The sequence below is a fragment of the Lepidothrix coronata genome, unplaced genomic scaffold (genome assembly GCF_001604755.1).
Source record: "Lepidothrix coronata isolate B3197 unplaced genomic scaffold, Lepidothrix_coronata-1.0 Scaffold52, whole genome shotgun sequence".
In the NCBI taxonomy this organism is placed as follows: Eukaryota; Metazoa; Chordata; class Aves; order Passeriformes; family Pipridae; genus Lepidothrix; species Lepidothrix coronata.
Window position 1 is genome coordinate 4694792 of NW_016690232.1, and position 16337 is coordinate 4711128.

The 16337-nt window shown below is 44.0% G+C and overlaps 1 protein-coding gene across 5 annotated transcripts in view; it reads right to left on the bottom strand.

The window, feature by feature from the left end:
- RASAL2 (RAS protein activator like 2) overlaps positions 1 to 16337 on the bottom strand; it is a 189903-nt gene that overhangs the window by 100558 nt on the left and 73008 nt on the right. Inside the window, exon 1 of one of the 5 annotated variants that reach the window (XM_017815817.1) lies at positions 6065 to 6816. The exons of the other annotated variants lie outside the window; for them this stretch is intronic. Coding sequence (XP_017671306.1) covers positions 6065 to 6659 — 595 coding nt within the window. The 5' untranslated portion in view covers positions 6660 to 6816. Of the gene's footprint in view, positions 1 to 6064; positions 6817 to 16337 lie in introns of those variants that run through there. 5 annotated transcript variants of the gene reach the window in all.

A 16337-nucleotide genomic window follows, 5' to 3' on the forward strand; every position in this document is an offset into this window, starting at 1 on the left:
CTGAAGAAAATTTCACCATGGCAGAACTCACCCTCCCGCCACGGGCCCCAAATGTACGTGTCTACAGGAGTTAAGGCTCCCATTTCCAGTGTCAAATAAGCTTAGCAAGGACTGAACCCCTGGGTACAGTTCCCCTTTCTGCACCCTCTGGCAGCTGTGGTTTAGGCCTGTCTCTAGAACAACACAGAATTTCTTTCATACATCTTAAGCCTGGGCTCGCCAACTCCTCAAGGGAAGCACCAAGGACCAGTCTGGGCCCCTCCTGGGCTGTGGGGCAGGTGCCAACATGCCACAGACACCCCCAGTCCAGGAGCATCTCCCGCTGCCCTCCAGGAGATCCTGCCCCATTGGGTCTCACAGCTGAAGCTTCTCCTTCTGGAGAGTCAACAGCTGAAACACAGAGCTTTGCCAAAGACTCCAAATCCATCTGCTCCAGACACAGCTTCTCCTCTGGAAAGCCAAGACTGTTTTTCCTCCTCCAGCCACTTCCTTTCGACCCAGTCTGGCCTGTTATCAAAGGAAAAGCTTCTCCCACCAAAACCCCAAAGCTTGACTTCACCGGGAGCCCTTTTTCCTAATCTCTACATTTCCACTCTTTGGCTGCCTCTGAGAGAGCTGTAACTCTTCAAATCCCCTCTCTCCCTGCAAAGAAAATACAGGAGGATAAGATGTCTCTAGAACATAATTACCTTCTCCTCAGATAATTCCTGTGCAGTAATTTCTCATGATCAAGGTAATCACAGACAATATTCCTGCATGCTCCAGCTGTCAGACTCCTCTGCACCAGCAACATAAGGTACAACATCCCGACCGGCCCACGGATACAGACCACAGAAACAACAAACAGCAACCTGGAACACAACACCCTGTCAGTCACTTGTGATTTCATCGAGTCAGAAAATAGCTCTTAAAAATATAAACGTCCTCGTTCATCCCACTGAATGTGAATTTCTGGATTCTGAGGAAGCGGTCTGGGGATTAAATACATGAAAATCACCAGGCAACACTGAAATAACTGAAACTACCTTCTTAGAGGCACCATTTGTTAAGTGTAATTAAAATCAGATAAGCGTAATTTTATTGGCTTTGGATATTATGGCTAATTATCTTGTGTTCATAAACATTCAGCTGAAGACTATTAGCCTATTGCCCACTTTAAACATTACAATGCCTGGGATGAACCAGGCAAGAGGAAATAGTGGGGGGGTGTTAAAGTGATACTCAAAGCACTTAAATGCCAGAAATGTTCCCTGCACATCCTCACCCCCCTGTAATTTCCAATATACCATTTACACAACATTAACTACCACGAAGCCACACTACAATTTAAAAAAGAGCAACACTGGACTGCCACATGTTATTTTCATACTTTTAACTACAAAAACTACAGTGGTTTTAATGCAATGAGGGATTAGGTAGAAGCAGATATCTTGGATCTGCTCTGATAATTAAAGATGGAGTTTGAACACCTTGTGACACAACACTGGGGATTGCAGCACAAGGCATTTGCACAGCACTTAAATGAACACATGAATAAGCTCAATTGTGTAAAAGTTCACTTATAAAAACCCCACCAAAAATAAACTACTTAAGAGCACAAGTGATTTGGGAGTGGAGGGAGGAACATGAGTCAGAAGAAGGGCTTCTAAAAGGAGAAAGTGGTTTTAAAAACATGAATATAAAAAACCTGCTCCACCGAGTAATAAATACTAAATTCCTACTTGGACAGGAAGAAACAGCTTTGTATTTTGGGAATCGTTGAAAAAATCTGAACACAGAGTTGCCTTGGCTTTGGGAAAATACAAATCTCTAAATAAGTTTATGTGGAAATACATAAGAAATAAAATTTAACAAACCCAGAGTGCAAAGATATTATAAAGAGCATAGGGTTAGGATAACTTCAATGCATTATAAAAAACCCAAAATCAATTCTGGAAAAGCAAGGATGTAAAATATTCTCTCTCACTCACGGCACAAAAATCCTCTCTAAAATGAATGAAAGCTTGAAATAAAAATTAAAAGACTGCAGAAACATATCTTTATTCCAAGTGAAGAAAGAGAAGGAAGTAATACTGAAGAATTGTCTTTATAAAAATATTAACAAGAGAGCAATTGTGAAAGCAAACACACACTAAACAAACAAAGTCAGTGTTTATCCTCACCCCCCCAGACCAAATCAGAGACACCCAGGGAAGATATAGGTAATTGATTCTACTGAGGGATTATTTTGTCATCAATCTACAATTAAACTCACACCACCCTGAGATCCAGATAAGAAGCACCAGTGAAATAAATGTTATCTGAGAACTCTCTCACAAACCCATTCTCAAGAGTGTTAAAGGTCACGTAATACTCAGAAATAAGAACAGGTGCAGCTGCTCACCTACAACCCTGGGATCCAAGGCTTTGCCTCCATAGCTCCTTCCTTATCTTGTTTCTACCCAAACTGTGGCATGTTCACAATCAACAAGTTTATCAGAATGACAATTCTCCCTCCTTAAGCTGATACATCTACTAGAAATCAAAATGTTCTTAGATTTCTTAACTTGCAAATAATAATACCAGGTATAAAACCTTTTACCTTCAGGCTTCGCCCGTTCCAGTGGAAATGCTTGTTCCAAATGCTTGGCTCTAGGAGTGGTTAGAAACAGGCAGACAGGCACCAAAAGCACTTCATTCCCACCCAAACCAGGCCCAGGCTGCTCCTGGGAAGACCCACGCAGCGCACTGGGAAAGAGCTCAGCTCTTCCTGCTGCCTGTCCACTCCATCTGTCCTCTTCCTCCCAAAGCCACACTGCAGGGGGATGCAGGAAGTCTGCCACGCGCTCCAGGGAGCCTCTGCATCTCGCCAAAGCTCTGGGCAGAGCCGAGGGAGGCAGCTCTCCCAGGGCTCAGCATCCTTTCATCCTTTCATCGCCTCAGAGGATGAGCGAGTCCATCCAGGAGGGATTTCCACAGCCAAGAACCGATGAAACAGTGTCTGAACACGCTTCTTAGACTGTGAGACCAACTGGAAAATATTTATCCAGATCTTATTTTTTTTCTTTTCTTTTTAAAATCCCACTTCCCTCTTTAAGCTGCCATAAAAACAACAGACCCTGTCTTGTGAGGTAAGCATTTCTTGAAGAAGAGAACTCCACTGCCATTCTGGTGCAGAGATGAAGCAAAAAAAAGGCCAGCCAAGCACTGGAAGGAAGACAAACTTTTAAAAAGTTGATAATCTCCAAGTATTTCAGAGGAAAGTGGAAATACTTTTAATTAAGTGAGCTTGTGGAAGTAAAGTACTTGGCTCCTTGGATAAAGGGAGGCAGAAATTCATCTCCAGGTTCTCCTGGCTGAACCCCAAAGCTCACCTCTCCCACTGTGTATTTCACAACACGCAGAAGGTCCTCTTGGGTTCGAGTCACAGTGACAAGAATTTCTGTCCCAACTGATGTTTCCTGGTAGGCTTTTGGTCAAGCTTTCCCAAGTAAAACTGCTGGCACACCTCAGAGAAACCCCAATGTCTTACACCATCTTGTGACTAGTAAAGTGCCTCAGCACTTTTATCACAGTCCTCAGCTGGCCTGAGGATTTCCAAATTCTGCTTCTCGTAGACAGGAAAAGATCCATTTTCTTGGATTTTAACCTGAACAGTGAACAGGATGGTAGGCATGGGAAGACACCTTCTGCCCACCCAAGCACCAAAACAGTCACTGGGTAATTTGGTGACACCCCCCCCCAGAACTAAACTAGTGTGGTATTTGAAAGGAGAACACAAGATTTGATCCCTTCTGAGCATTTAGGCTGTGGTTGAAGAACACGACAGACGAGGCACATTTCTCTCAGCCCTTTTATCCTCAAATCACCTCCCTCAGACCTCAGATCTAAACCCCTGGAGCTCACAGCTTTTACCACTGTTTCAGCAGGTCTCAGCCTACAGCACTGCGTGGGGCAGGAGCCTCTGCCCAGCAGCACAGGAGCCTCTGCCCAGCAGCACAGGAGCCTCTGCCCAGCAGCACAGGAGCCTCTGCCCAGCAGCACAGGAGCCTCTGCCCAGCAGCACAGGCAGCTCTTTAAGGAAAAATAAAACCAGTGGTTAGCAATTAGCTGTCCTATGGCTGCATATCCCACACAGCTGCACAGGCTGGACTAGTTCTCTTAAACACAAGCTGTTCTCTGCTGGAAGGATCAGAGGCTGAACCTTTGAGATGGCAAAGGCTGAAGTGAAACTCCACGGAGGAGTCTGTCCATCCCACCAAAAGCTGTGTTCTCCTGTGACAGTGGCTCAGGACCTCAAGTAGGACCTCAAGCAGGACCTGGCCATTGCAGGTGATTTTATGGGTGACTTCATTTCCCCAAACACCTTCCCAGCTACGATTTCCTCCCTCGAGAGAGTTTGACTTTTAATCTAGAGACCCATTGTTTTTCTCTCAGTTCCTGAATTGTGACTCTCTTTGCAAAACCAGTTTTGGCAGGCTCAGAGGGAGGCTTGGCCGACCCCAAAGAGCCAAAAGGCTCAGTCATTGTCCCATACCTGGCATGAAGTATTTACCTAGTGGTGGCTTCTCACAGATAATCCCTTTTCCTCTGTTTACTTTTCAGACTACTAAAAGCAAAGCATCCCAATAACCTAGAGACTGGCAATACTTGCAGTGTAAGAGAGAACCATCAAAGTGCACAAGAACAGAGGAAAAAAAAGGAACTACAGGATGTTCTGCCTTTCATATACTGTGAGATTTTGATCCACAATGCTTTAAACACATAGAATATCTTCCCAGGAAGTCTCAACAGCAGTGGGAGCCTGCAGGAGAAACCTTTGTTCCTAATCAGAACAAATACAGAGGAGGGGGAAAAACCAACCAAACACTTCAACAGAAAAGGAAAAAAAGTCGTTCTGTTACTTTTTTTTTTTTTTACATGTGTTCCACACAATTTAACAAGCATCATCAAGCCAAATTCCTGTTGGGAAAGGTCTTGGAGAAACAAATCAGTGACTGTACATAACTGAGCTCAAACAGATATAGTTCCTCCTTAGTTATTTCTCCTTTTTGGCCATTTGTTTTTGTTTTAAAGCAAGGTGACAGCTTCCAGTAGCAAACACAAGCCTGTCAGAGACATTCCACAGGGACTGAAAGACTGAACACCCCTGCAGACAGAGTATATTCTTCTTTCACTACTATTACTACTGAATTTTTTGGAATACTGATGACTTGTCCAGCAGTCTCAACTGGATCCAGATGTTATCAGGCTTTTAATACGATAATCTGAAAAGTGCTGAGGTTTTGGGGAGAAGTAAGGTTTATTTTTGGTTTTATTACAAATTTAAACTTTGTGGATGTTTTTTCCAGGCACCATCAGTTACCAGGTTCAGCCCGGGTAGCCCACCATGGAGTTACAGAAAGCCCAGGAGCAGAAAAAGCAAATTTCTCCCCTTTCCTTCCCTTTCCCCCCCCTGCTTTATGAGTGTTATTATAAGCAGAGTAGATTTAAATGAAATCTCAGACTGGCATCTTGCTGACCTCAATCCCAGCTAGCTAAACCCTTGCAACACTGCTGTCCTTGGCATCTACCAGAGAGCAGACACCGGTTCAGCCGCTTGATTATGAAATGGAGAATCTGGTATGAGGAACTAGAGCCATTCCACTGCCTGGAACACTGCTTGAAAGACAGCTTAACTTCTCTCTCTCTCCTTAGTACTTCACTGACAGTAGCAGGCTTGATATCTCAATCAGGGCACCACAACACCACAGAGAATACCGTGCCTGCAGGACTGAGAGCACCACACACAGGGTGCACTTGAGAGGGAAATGCTACTGCTACCACCATGTGATGCTTGTTTTCAAGGGTCCTCCAAGTTTTTAAGCACCCACCAAAACATCTCATACCGCTTCCTTATCAGGAAAGGCCCTTTTCCAGTTGCTTTTTAAAAATTAAGATAGAACATCAGAGAGTGACCAATGTCATGTTAATAAAGCCAAATTGGGAAACAGTTTAAACAACTATTGTATGTCCCAAAGAATGTCCCCCTACACTCGCCTGCTACACAAACAGAAGTAGAACAAAACAAAAATGAGTTCGTTACCTGTACTGAAATCAACTTCATCATCCTCTGTCTTCCCTTCGTTTATGGACTCACCGCCAGGCTCCCCTTTTCGACTCATTATCTTGGAAAAGCCACTTGAGAGAGAGGAGAAGATGCCCCGGATGAAATATCCCTGCTGCTCGGCATCCACCGAGCGCACGGCTGGCAGGAACGGCTTTGCACTCCTGCTCCCGGTGTGCGGCACGGGCTCGGACAGGGAGCGGCTGAAGGGAACCCGAAACGGTCTGCTCCGTGCCTGGAAAAGCGGCTCAGCTGGGTTTTCATGGAGATCATCGGCACTGGTAGCATCCACGCTTGCGGAACTTTTGGCAAGCCTTGGATCGCTGCGCTCCCCTCTCAGACTGGAGGAGCCCTCTCTCTTGCTTATCCTCCAGGGAAGCCAAGGATGAGTCTGCCACCTGTGCACTCCAAGAGCTCTCTCTGAGTCAAAACTCATTTGTTTATTCAACTTCTTGCTTTTTATTTGGTGGTACCAGTGATAGTCCTTCAAGGCAGCCGCGCCAGCATCTTGTTCTGACAAAGATCTTCTGAAGGTCCCGGGAGAGAGACCGTAGTGCTTTTTGAAAGCACTCATTTTCCACCCCTTGGAGTTCAGCACTTCACTTACGTTCCTCGTTGCTCAGTAGTCACGTAGCCGTAGTTCCTCACTCACCATCTTACGTCCCCAGTCACTTTGTTCACCGCTGTGAACTGCAGGACAGCAGAAGTTCTTCCTGAGGACCTTCAGCATCAATCCCCAAGCCAGGTATTCCTACATCTCCACAAGAAGGATGTGCCCTCGCCTACGGCACACCGACTTCTAATGGCACACGAAGCCCCGCCGAGCTCGCTGCCGCTTCCTGCGCTGTCACATTTCTGCACCAAGCACTCAGGAAATGACTAAAAAGAAGAGCCCAGCCATGAAAACCCACAGTGCTCTTCGGCTTTTTTCGGTCTACATTAAAGATTTGCTTAAAAAAGAAAAAGGAATGCGAAAGTACTCAGCTCCAGAGACGCAGCAAAGTCTCAGAAAAGGGTTAAAAACTTGCAATACTCGACTACGAGTCATGCACATGTTCTTCTAAGTAGTAGAGCATATTACTATATACAGTTAATTATAAAGTAAAGTTTCTATTTACCACAGGTATGTTGTATCACTTAAGGATACCTAAGAGTTGCCTTTTGGAGAGAGAGAAAATAGGCAGATTCATCGAGTGCTGGAAGCACCAGAGAGGAAAGCAAAGGGGAGGAATGGAGTAAGGAGAACAAACGCTGCAACTTAATGCAGTGAGAGTGTAAATACACTGAAGGGAAATAAGTAAAGGGGAGGAGAAAAGGGACTGAGAGGGTGGGTGGGACTTCACCAAACACAGACCAGAGGGAAGGTTTTCAGGCACGGCAAACAGAACAGGGCAGCAGGCAGTTATTCCTTTTTCTCCTCCCTCTCCCTCCTCTTTTAAGCAACAGAACAGGGGGTTATTTTTTATAAATCTAGCTGGAATAAATGAGATGGAAAAAAATAGCCCTATCTGTCTAACCAAGAGGAAAAATCCCTCTTGCCTTTGCTACAATTTAAGAAACAGCTGACTGTTTTAAAATCTCATAAAGAAAATATCCGCTGGTGAACAAAGATCACGCTTGCCAAGCTTTAGACCAGAATACTTAAATCTCAAGTCTACTCAAATCTCTGAAAATAGGGGGTTTATAATGGAAATGCTGACAGACCCTTGGCAATAAAGTAACAATGAAAACTACTTCTCTGGTTAAATAAAATGATAATCTTGTCTGGCAGACCAATAAAGCTTAGCCGACCCACTGTGGGATCCTGCCTTTAAGCCAGGCTGAGTTCATCAGCCAAAGTGCATTCCTGACAGTTGCAGATGCAAACACTCCCTTACTTATGTGCATATCTGGAAGAGGGTATTACCGCTGCCTAGAAGAGGGATGGAGTTACCCAAAGACCTCCATCACACCAAAAAATAACTTCTCTCTTCAGTAGCAAGTCAGACTTTTCAATCAGAAGCAAAAGAAGCAACAACTTAAAATCACCATATCGTAGAATCACAGAATATGTTTAAGCAGTCACAACAAATAACCTCAGACGCAAGAACAGCTCAAGACACTGAAATGCAAATTCTGCAACAAATAACGATGCTGCCTCTCGTGCTTTGTGGAAGTCCTGCTGCTCACGGCACGAGTCTGGAGTGACAAAATGCACCTAAACCAGAACACTGCTACAAGTTCCATCCAGAGCAATGAAGTCTCAAGGAAGCACAAGAAGCAGTGAATACAGAGAGATCCTAGTACTCTCAAGGTGAAAATGAGATGGAGACTCCACCAGGAAAAAGTTGGTTGGTTCTTGTCTTCTGCTTCTTGATCCCAGGGGTTGTTGATCACCCTCAGATGCAGCACATCTGGCCCCACGGACTCACGTGGGTTGAGTTCTTTAAAGTGACTCCTGGCTTGACCCTTACCCACTGCTGGGAGCTGTTCTCCTTGATGCTTTCCACCAAGCACAGAGGCCTGTGAGTCCACGTTTCCGAAGACTGAGGCAAACACTGTAGCACTGAGGGCCCTGATTTTAACCAGGTCTCTTACTGGATCAGCCACTCCTTCCAGCAACGGGTTCTCCTTTTCCTCGTTGAGCCCATTCCTGCTACTGTGGCAGTGGTGCTTTGGACAAATGCTTTGAATTAGACAGCCTGGTAAAGGAGGCCTTTTGGAACTCCGTGACGGATAAATCCAACGGATGCCGATGTGGTTCACTCTAATGGCACAGCCCATAATCAGCAGGGAAAGCTGAGAATGTGAGGTGGGTTTCTGGTCAGCTCTGCAAGCCTTGCTTGCACGAATTTCCACTAACACATCAACATCTACTTTTGGATTGGGAGCACAGAAGGGCAGGAGAGGGCAGAAAATGCAGACAGACAGCGCAGTAGCTGAAGTCCCCCCGAGGTTTGCTTGTTTTCTAACTCCTGCTAACATCTCAGAGCCAGGCTGAGCACCCACTCAGACCATGGTTTGAAACAGCATTTGAAAGCCCTTATCTGCCCTATCAGAGGACCTGGTATGACCGAGGAATGACTCAACTCATAATATGACACCAGCTGCATCAAGACAATTCTGAAGCAGGGATTTATTACAACAGCACTTTGGACAGGACAGAACTTTAGGTGAGACACTGGTCAGTCCATGAAGACAGAGATGATCACCAGGCTGCTCTCATCCTTTTCCATCACCATCCTGTGGATGTCTGACTGTATGGAAAGATCCCTTCCCCTCCTTCCCAGTACAGCTGGCGTTACACCGATCACCCAGACCGCCCATTTCAGCAAGGGAATACACAGAAAGATTAACCACATATCAAGTTACAGCACAAAGCAACGTGCAAAACCAGTTATGGGTTTACTTCTACTTAAAACTATTTTTATTGGTGTGGCCAGGGGTTGGAACCACAGCTCTGTATAGACCTAACAATACAGAGAAAGGTTTCAATAAGCACTCTAAGTGAAGCCCAGGAACATCAAAGTCGCAGTTTAGCTGAAGTTTGAATAATACTGAGATGGGTCTTTACTTTTTCTGATTTCACTTTTGATTTCATGTTACCCCTGCTCAGACAAATGCATTTTGTGATCAAAGAAAAGTTACCCAGCTGCCTTGGCCTCGCTGAGATTTCCCTGTGTACTCTTCTGAGGGTAAAAAGATCCTTCTCAAAGTGCTTCTAGAAAGGCATACAAGGCTTACATGTTTATCAACATAAAACCACTGATACACAAGTTTGCTTAGTCTACCAATAAGACAATTCTTTTAATTTGCTAACTCAAAAATGTTAGCCTGGGCTTCAAGTCAAACTGGCCTCTCCCTTCTTTATACACATCATCAGTAGCAATGATGGTGCCCAAACAAACCCTTTCCCTACACTAATCCAAGGTCACCGAGTCAAAACTGGCCTCAAGTGGCTCCAGCATTTCTTGTGTACACAGAACACACAAGCCAGTAATTCACGTGGCAGAACTTTCTCCTTGATCCGCAGTCCAGTTACTCAGGCAAAAACCCAAGTCCTTCCAGAGCAGCAGTTTATCCTGGGAAGCATTTACATAGTCTCACTATCACAAAGAAATCAGCTTACAGCAGTGACTGCCAGTGGATTAGTGATGTGAGATCCCCAGCCACCCACGCAGCTGTCAGCAGGTAGAATAATGTCAGTGGGAGAAAGGAGTTTGTCAATTAACTTGAGAAAATCTTGAGAATATTTTCACTCCTGTTTTTAATACCAGCTGCCTACAAACGTGATCCTTTGCTTGCAAATTTTCCTCAGATTTTTTTTTTTTTGGTAGTGTTTGCAGTTCATTGTGCCAAATCATTCATTTAGCTTTAGAAAATTACTATTTTCTTCCTAACAATCCAGTCACTTAATCATCCCACTTGACATGTTTAACAGCATATATTTCACTACTGCAAGATATTTAAATAATTTATGCACAAAATGCAGATTTGATATGTTGGAATGGTAGCTGCATTTCAGCTTTAAGATTGTATTGGGAAAACAATCTTTCTTGACTTTGTAACATTTCACAGAGAATGTACACAAGCAGCATCACATTTGCACTGAGTATATGAAGATAAATCTTTGGCAACGGCCTCCTGCGTGGGAAGTCCCCTCTCCACCATTCAGCTTTCCAAAAGAACTACCCAGCTCTGCTCCACAGAGCTTCAGCAATTCCTCAGAGTGTCTGCTGCTTAATAAATACGACCAGTCAATTAAAAAAAATAAAAAAAAGCAACACCACAAAACCCCCAAATGCATCGTTGCCAAGCAGCTGGAGGGAGACCCTGTCTCTGATGATACAAATTAATGTTTAATGCTCGGCTGATCTCTGAAAGCTGTGCAGTGCTTGAGTAAAGGCACTACAACGTGTAAAACTTGAGTTCATAGCTTATATCAAGAAAAATATGAACTGCAATCACCCATGACCGAGCTATTCTGTTTTAACTTAGTTTAGGACCAAGCACAAACTTACCACTTTCTCATTTTTAAATTTTTTTTTTGCCAAGACACGTTGGGAGAAAGGGGAAAGAGATTAGAGTAAAGAAAAAAAGAAAAACCAAAGCCACACAGCCATAAAATCCACGATAAACCCTGGACATTTATTCACCACACCTGGGTTTTCAACCAAGTCCTCTCTTCTAATTCAGAAGGACAGTAAGTCAAGCAAACACCACTTCTGAGAAGGTCCCAGCTTAAGTCCCAAATCACCAGCCATCGAAAGAGCTTTAACCTTTAGAAAGCAAACCAAATTGCATCCTACATCCTCCCAGAAGAAATACAGAGGGACAGGGGATCCTGGATTTTGCAGTTGAGCTCCCCATAACTCTTTGCCCATTCAAAACTAGCCCAAATACTCACTGCATTGGAACAGTTCACGGAGGAGTAATCAATATATAAAGCAAAAATCATCACAAAAGTCTTCCAATTGACCCAACTTGACATGGAGCTGAACAGCGCAGAAGATGAAAGATTTTTCCTTCCCTTTAAATTAGAGACTTTTCAAAATACTAAGTTTTGTTTACGCAAGGCTAAGTAATTAATGACCTAACATCCCCTTCCCATCTCCTATCACCAAGATGCATCTGTTTCCCCCCTGCAACATTTCCTGCAGGTGGATATCACTTTTCCTCGGCTCAGGGCAGAGCAGTGCACCTGACTTTCTTGACCTCTTAAAAGCTAGTGTTAATTAATGTTTAGAAGTTATGCAGAGGACCAAAGAAATAGCACCTTAAAAACTGTTGCATTTGGGACTAGAGTGGCTGGAAAAGCAAATGTTACTCTGGGATTGGAGTGACTTGGAATTAGCATGACTGGAACACAGAGATCGATTACTGAGCCCAAATTAAGAGTTCCTGAGAGCAGAGCTGCCACCTGAGCCTCTCCCAAGCTTTGAGCTGGCAAAGCCTCCCAGTGACCACACTGCAGGCTCACCTGTCCCAGATAAATCAAGATATGCTGTTTTCACTATGCTGAGAATGAAATGCCTCTGTGAACAAGCTAAATGGTGATACCAGGGCATTCAAATGCCACAGAGCACGTCATTTTCCTCCTCTAAATTCCAGTGCCAAGTCATGCTGTGACTGCTGTACCATCCCTGCCCTGTGTTTCCAAGCCCTTTACCTTCCACCACAGCCAAAGCTGCAGAGATGCAGCCTGACTTGGCTCTGCTTTCACCATGGTCCAGTTTCTGAAGGCAGGTACCGAAAAACTTTCCAAGATGCACAGGAATTTCCACCTGAATATGAGGAAGAACTTCTTCACTGTGCAAGTGACCACGCACTGGAACAGACTGCCCAGAGACAACGTGGAGTCTCCCTCACTGGAGATATTCCAGGACTGTCTGGACACAATCCTGTGCCATGTGCTCTGGATGGCCTTGCTTGAACAGGGAGGTTGGACCACATGAGCCAATGTGGTCCCTTCCAACCTGACCCATTCTGGGATTTCTGCTCTTTAATTCCCTCTACAATTTCCCTGTCAATACGAACTCCCCACGTGAAAGTCTCCTGCCTTCGTTTTTCCATGCTGTTCCCGTGATCCGCAGGAGAAGCTGCTACACCCCTGTCAACTGAGCAGAGCAGCAAGAGATAACATAAATTTATGAGATGCCGGGCTTTGGGTGGACGCCAGGAAAAGTTAGCAAGAAAACCCCATTTTAATACGTCGCGAATAAACCTGCGGAACGGCCGTGCCAGGTTTTAATTTCACCAGCAACCTTCTGTTGTCGTTGTTGACGACCAAACACGGCCCGTGCCAAGTTTCAAGGGCCATAAAAACGCACATTTAAGAGGCAGCCAAGCTCACACAGCGGCTGAGGGAGCCCACACACAGCTGTGAGCCACCCCAAACAGCCGAGGGTTTACCAACATGCACTGGTGCAAATAAATAAGTGTATGGCCTGAAGGTGAACACTGGCAATCTCTCTGCAGCATGGAAAGGTGTAACAGCAAAAAGGCCTGTGTGGAGCGAGTGGTGGCACTTGCCTCAGAAATTTGGAGAGATTTAGGGGATTCTGTGAGGAAGGCAAACCCTCGGCCCTGGCCTGTGACACGGCTGCTCCCACAGGTCTGGCTCCTCCGTGGGCTTAACGGCGAGCCACGGACACACACGGGGAGCTCAGGCTGGCAGGAAACCCTCTGGAGCCACAGATCACCAACTTCACCACTGAGGACAGACAGCTACACACTGACTGCTCACTGACAACTTTTGCAACTCCATAAATAAATCGATATATTTATATAAATGCATAAACTTCAACTACATAAATAAAAAAAGTGCTTATGCCCGCCCTGACATCCATTTCTTGATGATTACAGGTTGGGCTTGGTACCATTGGAAATATCATATACAAGCTGCTGATTTCAGTTTTTAATGGTGTTGTTTTTCAGCAGGCAAAATTACCTTTCCATCACCCCGCTCCTTTCTCAATTGTAGTGTTTGGGATTTTTGTGGAGTGGAAAAAAAAAATCATTACTGCTGCAATCCTAAAGCAGTACCAGCAGAACACAGTTTTATTGCTATATGTGATCCCTCTGTGTGTCAAACCAACTACAGTTTAAACATTACTGAGAGGAAAAATAGTTATAGTATATAGGCAAGTTAATGGATAAACATCACAAAAATGGTCTTGGTAACTATTCTCAAATAGCAGGTGCATATATTGGATATATGTGTGTATAGAATAATTTACACAATAATAATTGCATAAAATTTCCAGTCTTTATTTTTGTGTAACTATAAAGGAGCACATCCTCAGTGCAGACTGTTGCAAAAATAAGACCTACCAGCTCTGGTCTCCACCAAGGATATCAGGAATTGGGTTTATAATTCCATTCTGCATTTTTTTTTTTAATTAACTGCTGTAACTCTGTTGGCCTTATTTTGTCCTTGTTAGAGTGAATAAACTATCTTTATATCAACAACTCCTTCACACGATACTAGCTTTGTAAATGTATTTTAAAACAAGCTTCTCAAACACTGGAAATCCCGCTGTAAAGCCAAGTAGCAGCAAAAGATAACCAGCAGCTAATTGAAAATACTCTCCAAAATCATTGGAGAGTGTACTCTTATGGTGTATATAAATAAAGAACAAACTTCAGCAACATGTAAAATTAAATTCTTGCATTTACCATCTAAACATCACCAGTAATAGAAACACTGTGTCTGCTGTGATGGCCCTTGAGATTGAATCCAACCATAAGCCCAACACTGCCAAGTGCACCACTAAGTTGTGGCACTGAGAGCTGGGCACACAACCAACCAGAAGGGAGAATTTACAAATCCACAAGTCTTTTAGGCTCTGATTTTAGGTAGGGAAATTCCTTGAGCTGTATGAGAACTATCCTAACACCCACCTTGCAGCCTTTCCAGAACGCTGTGTTAATATTAGCAAATTAAAGCACAACACGGACGATAAATCAGTGACATCCAGAGATTAGGATTAAACCTTTATCTAAATGGAGAAGTGAATCACAGGGAGGAATGATGAAACATGCCAGGATCTCAAAATGCCAAAAGTCTGAAGTGAAAACATTTAGAAGCAGCGTGGAAGGAGGGTCTGTGTAAAATTCCAGTTGCTGTAGCACCGACTACTACGCACCACATAGAGAAAGTTGTAAAAGAAACAACCAAAAGAGGAGAAAAAAGAGCATTTACTAAATGTAAATGACCTTCTAACCAGAGAGTTTTGTCTGCACAGGTTGTCTGTCATCAACAGTCTTGAATCAGTGCAGAAGCCACATGTCAGGGACAGTGATGAAGCGCTGAAATGAAGATGTACCTTCTGCCAGCCTGAGCCTGCTGCGAGCCCGGCGCCAGCGCTGGAGGAGACTCCACAACTGGCAACAGTGTGCAGAGCCACAGGATGGAACAAGGTGACCTGCAGGCACCAAAACAGCACAAGGCTCGGGGAGAGAAAGGAGCACCTGACTGAAACCTCCTGTGTTTGCAATTTAAAGAGTAATTAAAGATGTCCAGCGTAGGACACTGCTTGTGATGAGCCACGTGATGTCTGAGAGCTGAACCTGTATGTCCTAACTCGAGCCTGGACTGTGAATTTAAATGAAACCCCACAAAAGTTAATATTAACATCTGTCTGATGGTAACATGTACAAAAGGAGTCTCTCCCAGGAAGAGAAAGATACAGAATAGCTTCAACCTTTGACAGAGAGGATGGAAGGAGGGAAAGAAAACAATTCCTCTTTCAGAGACTACTTAGGGAACAAATTTGTGACACATGCACACACTTCTCCATTAAAGGGCAAAAGAAAGAAGTGGACATTGTGAAAAAGGATTTGCATGAAGCACAAGGCACTGCATCTCAGGCAGAGTCCCCAGCCAGCAAAGCCATCCCAAGGAATGCTGTCAGTGCCATCTGCGTAGGGAGGCTGAAGCCCCGTCCTCCAGCAAGCCATCACAAGCACTTCATATTTTTTTAATGTCTTTTTATTCATTATGACTGTACCAGAGATCACTTCTCTTTCAAGTTCCAGAATGACTTTGTTTTTGTTTCATTAGGTGTGAATGCTACCATAGACCACAGAACTGCCTGTTTCTGAGGTAAATCCCTTCCAAACTGAGCACGCAAAGTCTTATTTGTAAGCCTGCACAAGCAGCACCTCCAGCAGCTAGCCACTGTTCTGCAATTTCTTAAAAAAAAATATATAAATTCTCAATTATTTTCCTTGCAAAAAAAAAAAATAATTCTCACCAAAAGGTTTGACAGGACCAGGAAAAAAAAAAAAGGAAACAAAACCCCCCAGAATGGCACACTCTTGCTTAGAGCAAAATCCTCTCCAGCTGACATTTCTGAAATGCCTTTTCTTTTTTTGTTTTCTCACTTCATCATTAAAAGAGAAAATGAGCTGATATTTGCTATTTTTACCTCGACCACACTAGCACTGTTAGCAAACCGTGCTCCATCCTCACAGAGTGGCACAGAACTGCTGTGAACAATAAACTCCAATTTCGAAATTGTATCTTGAAGTCTCAAACCAACCCGCCAACGAGTCCAGAATATTTGCTTTAAATACAAAACACAAAGGCACTTTGGATTTTATAAACACACAAGCAACCACCAAAGTTAGACTAAATTAATGAGCGCGTGTATTCCAGTTCCAACAGACAGGACAGCACCCGTCTGGCTTCACTTAGGAACTTGTTACAATCTATGCCTTATAAAAAGGTTTTACACATATGAAACACTCATATACCAGTGAGACATAA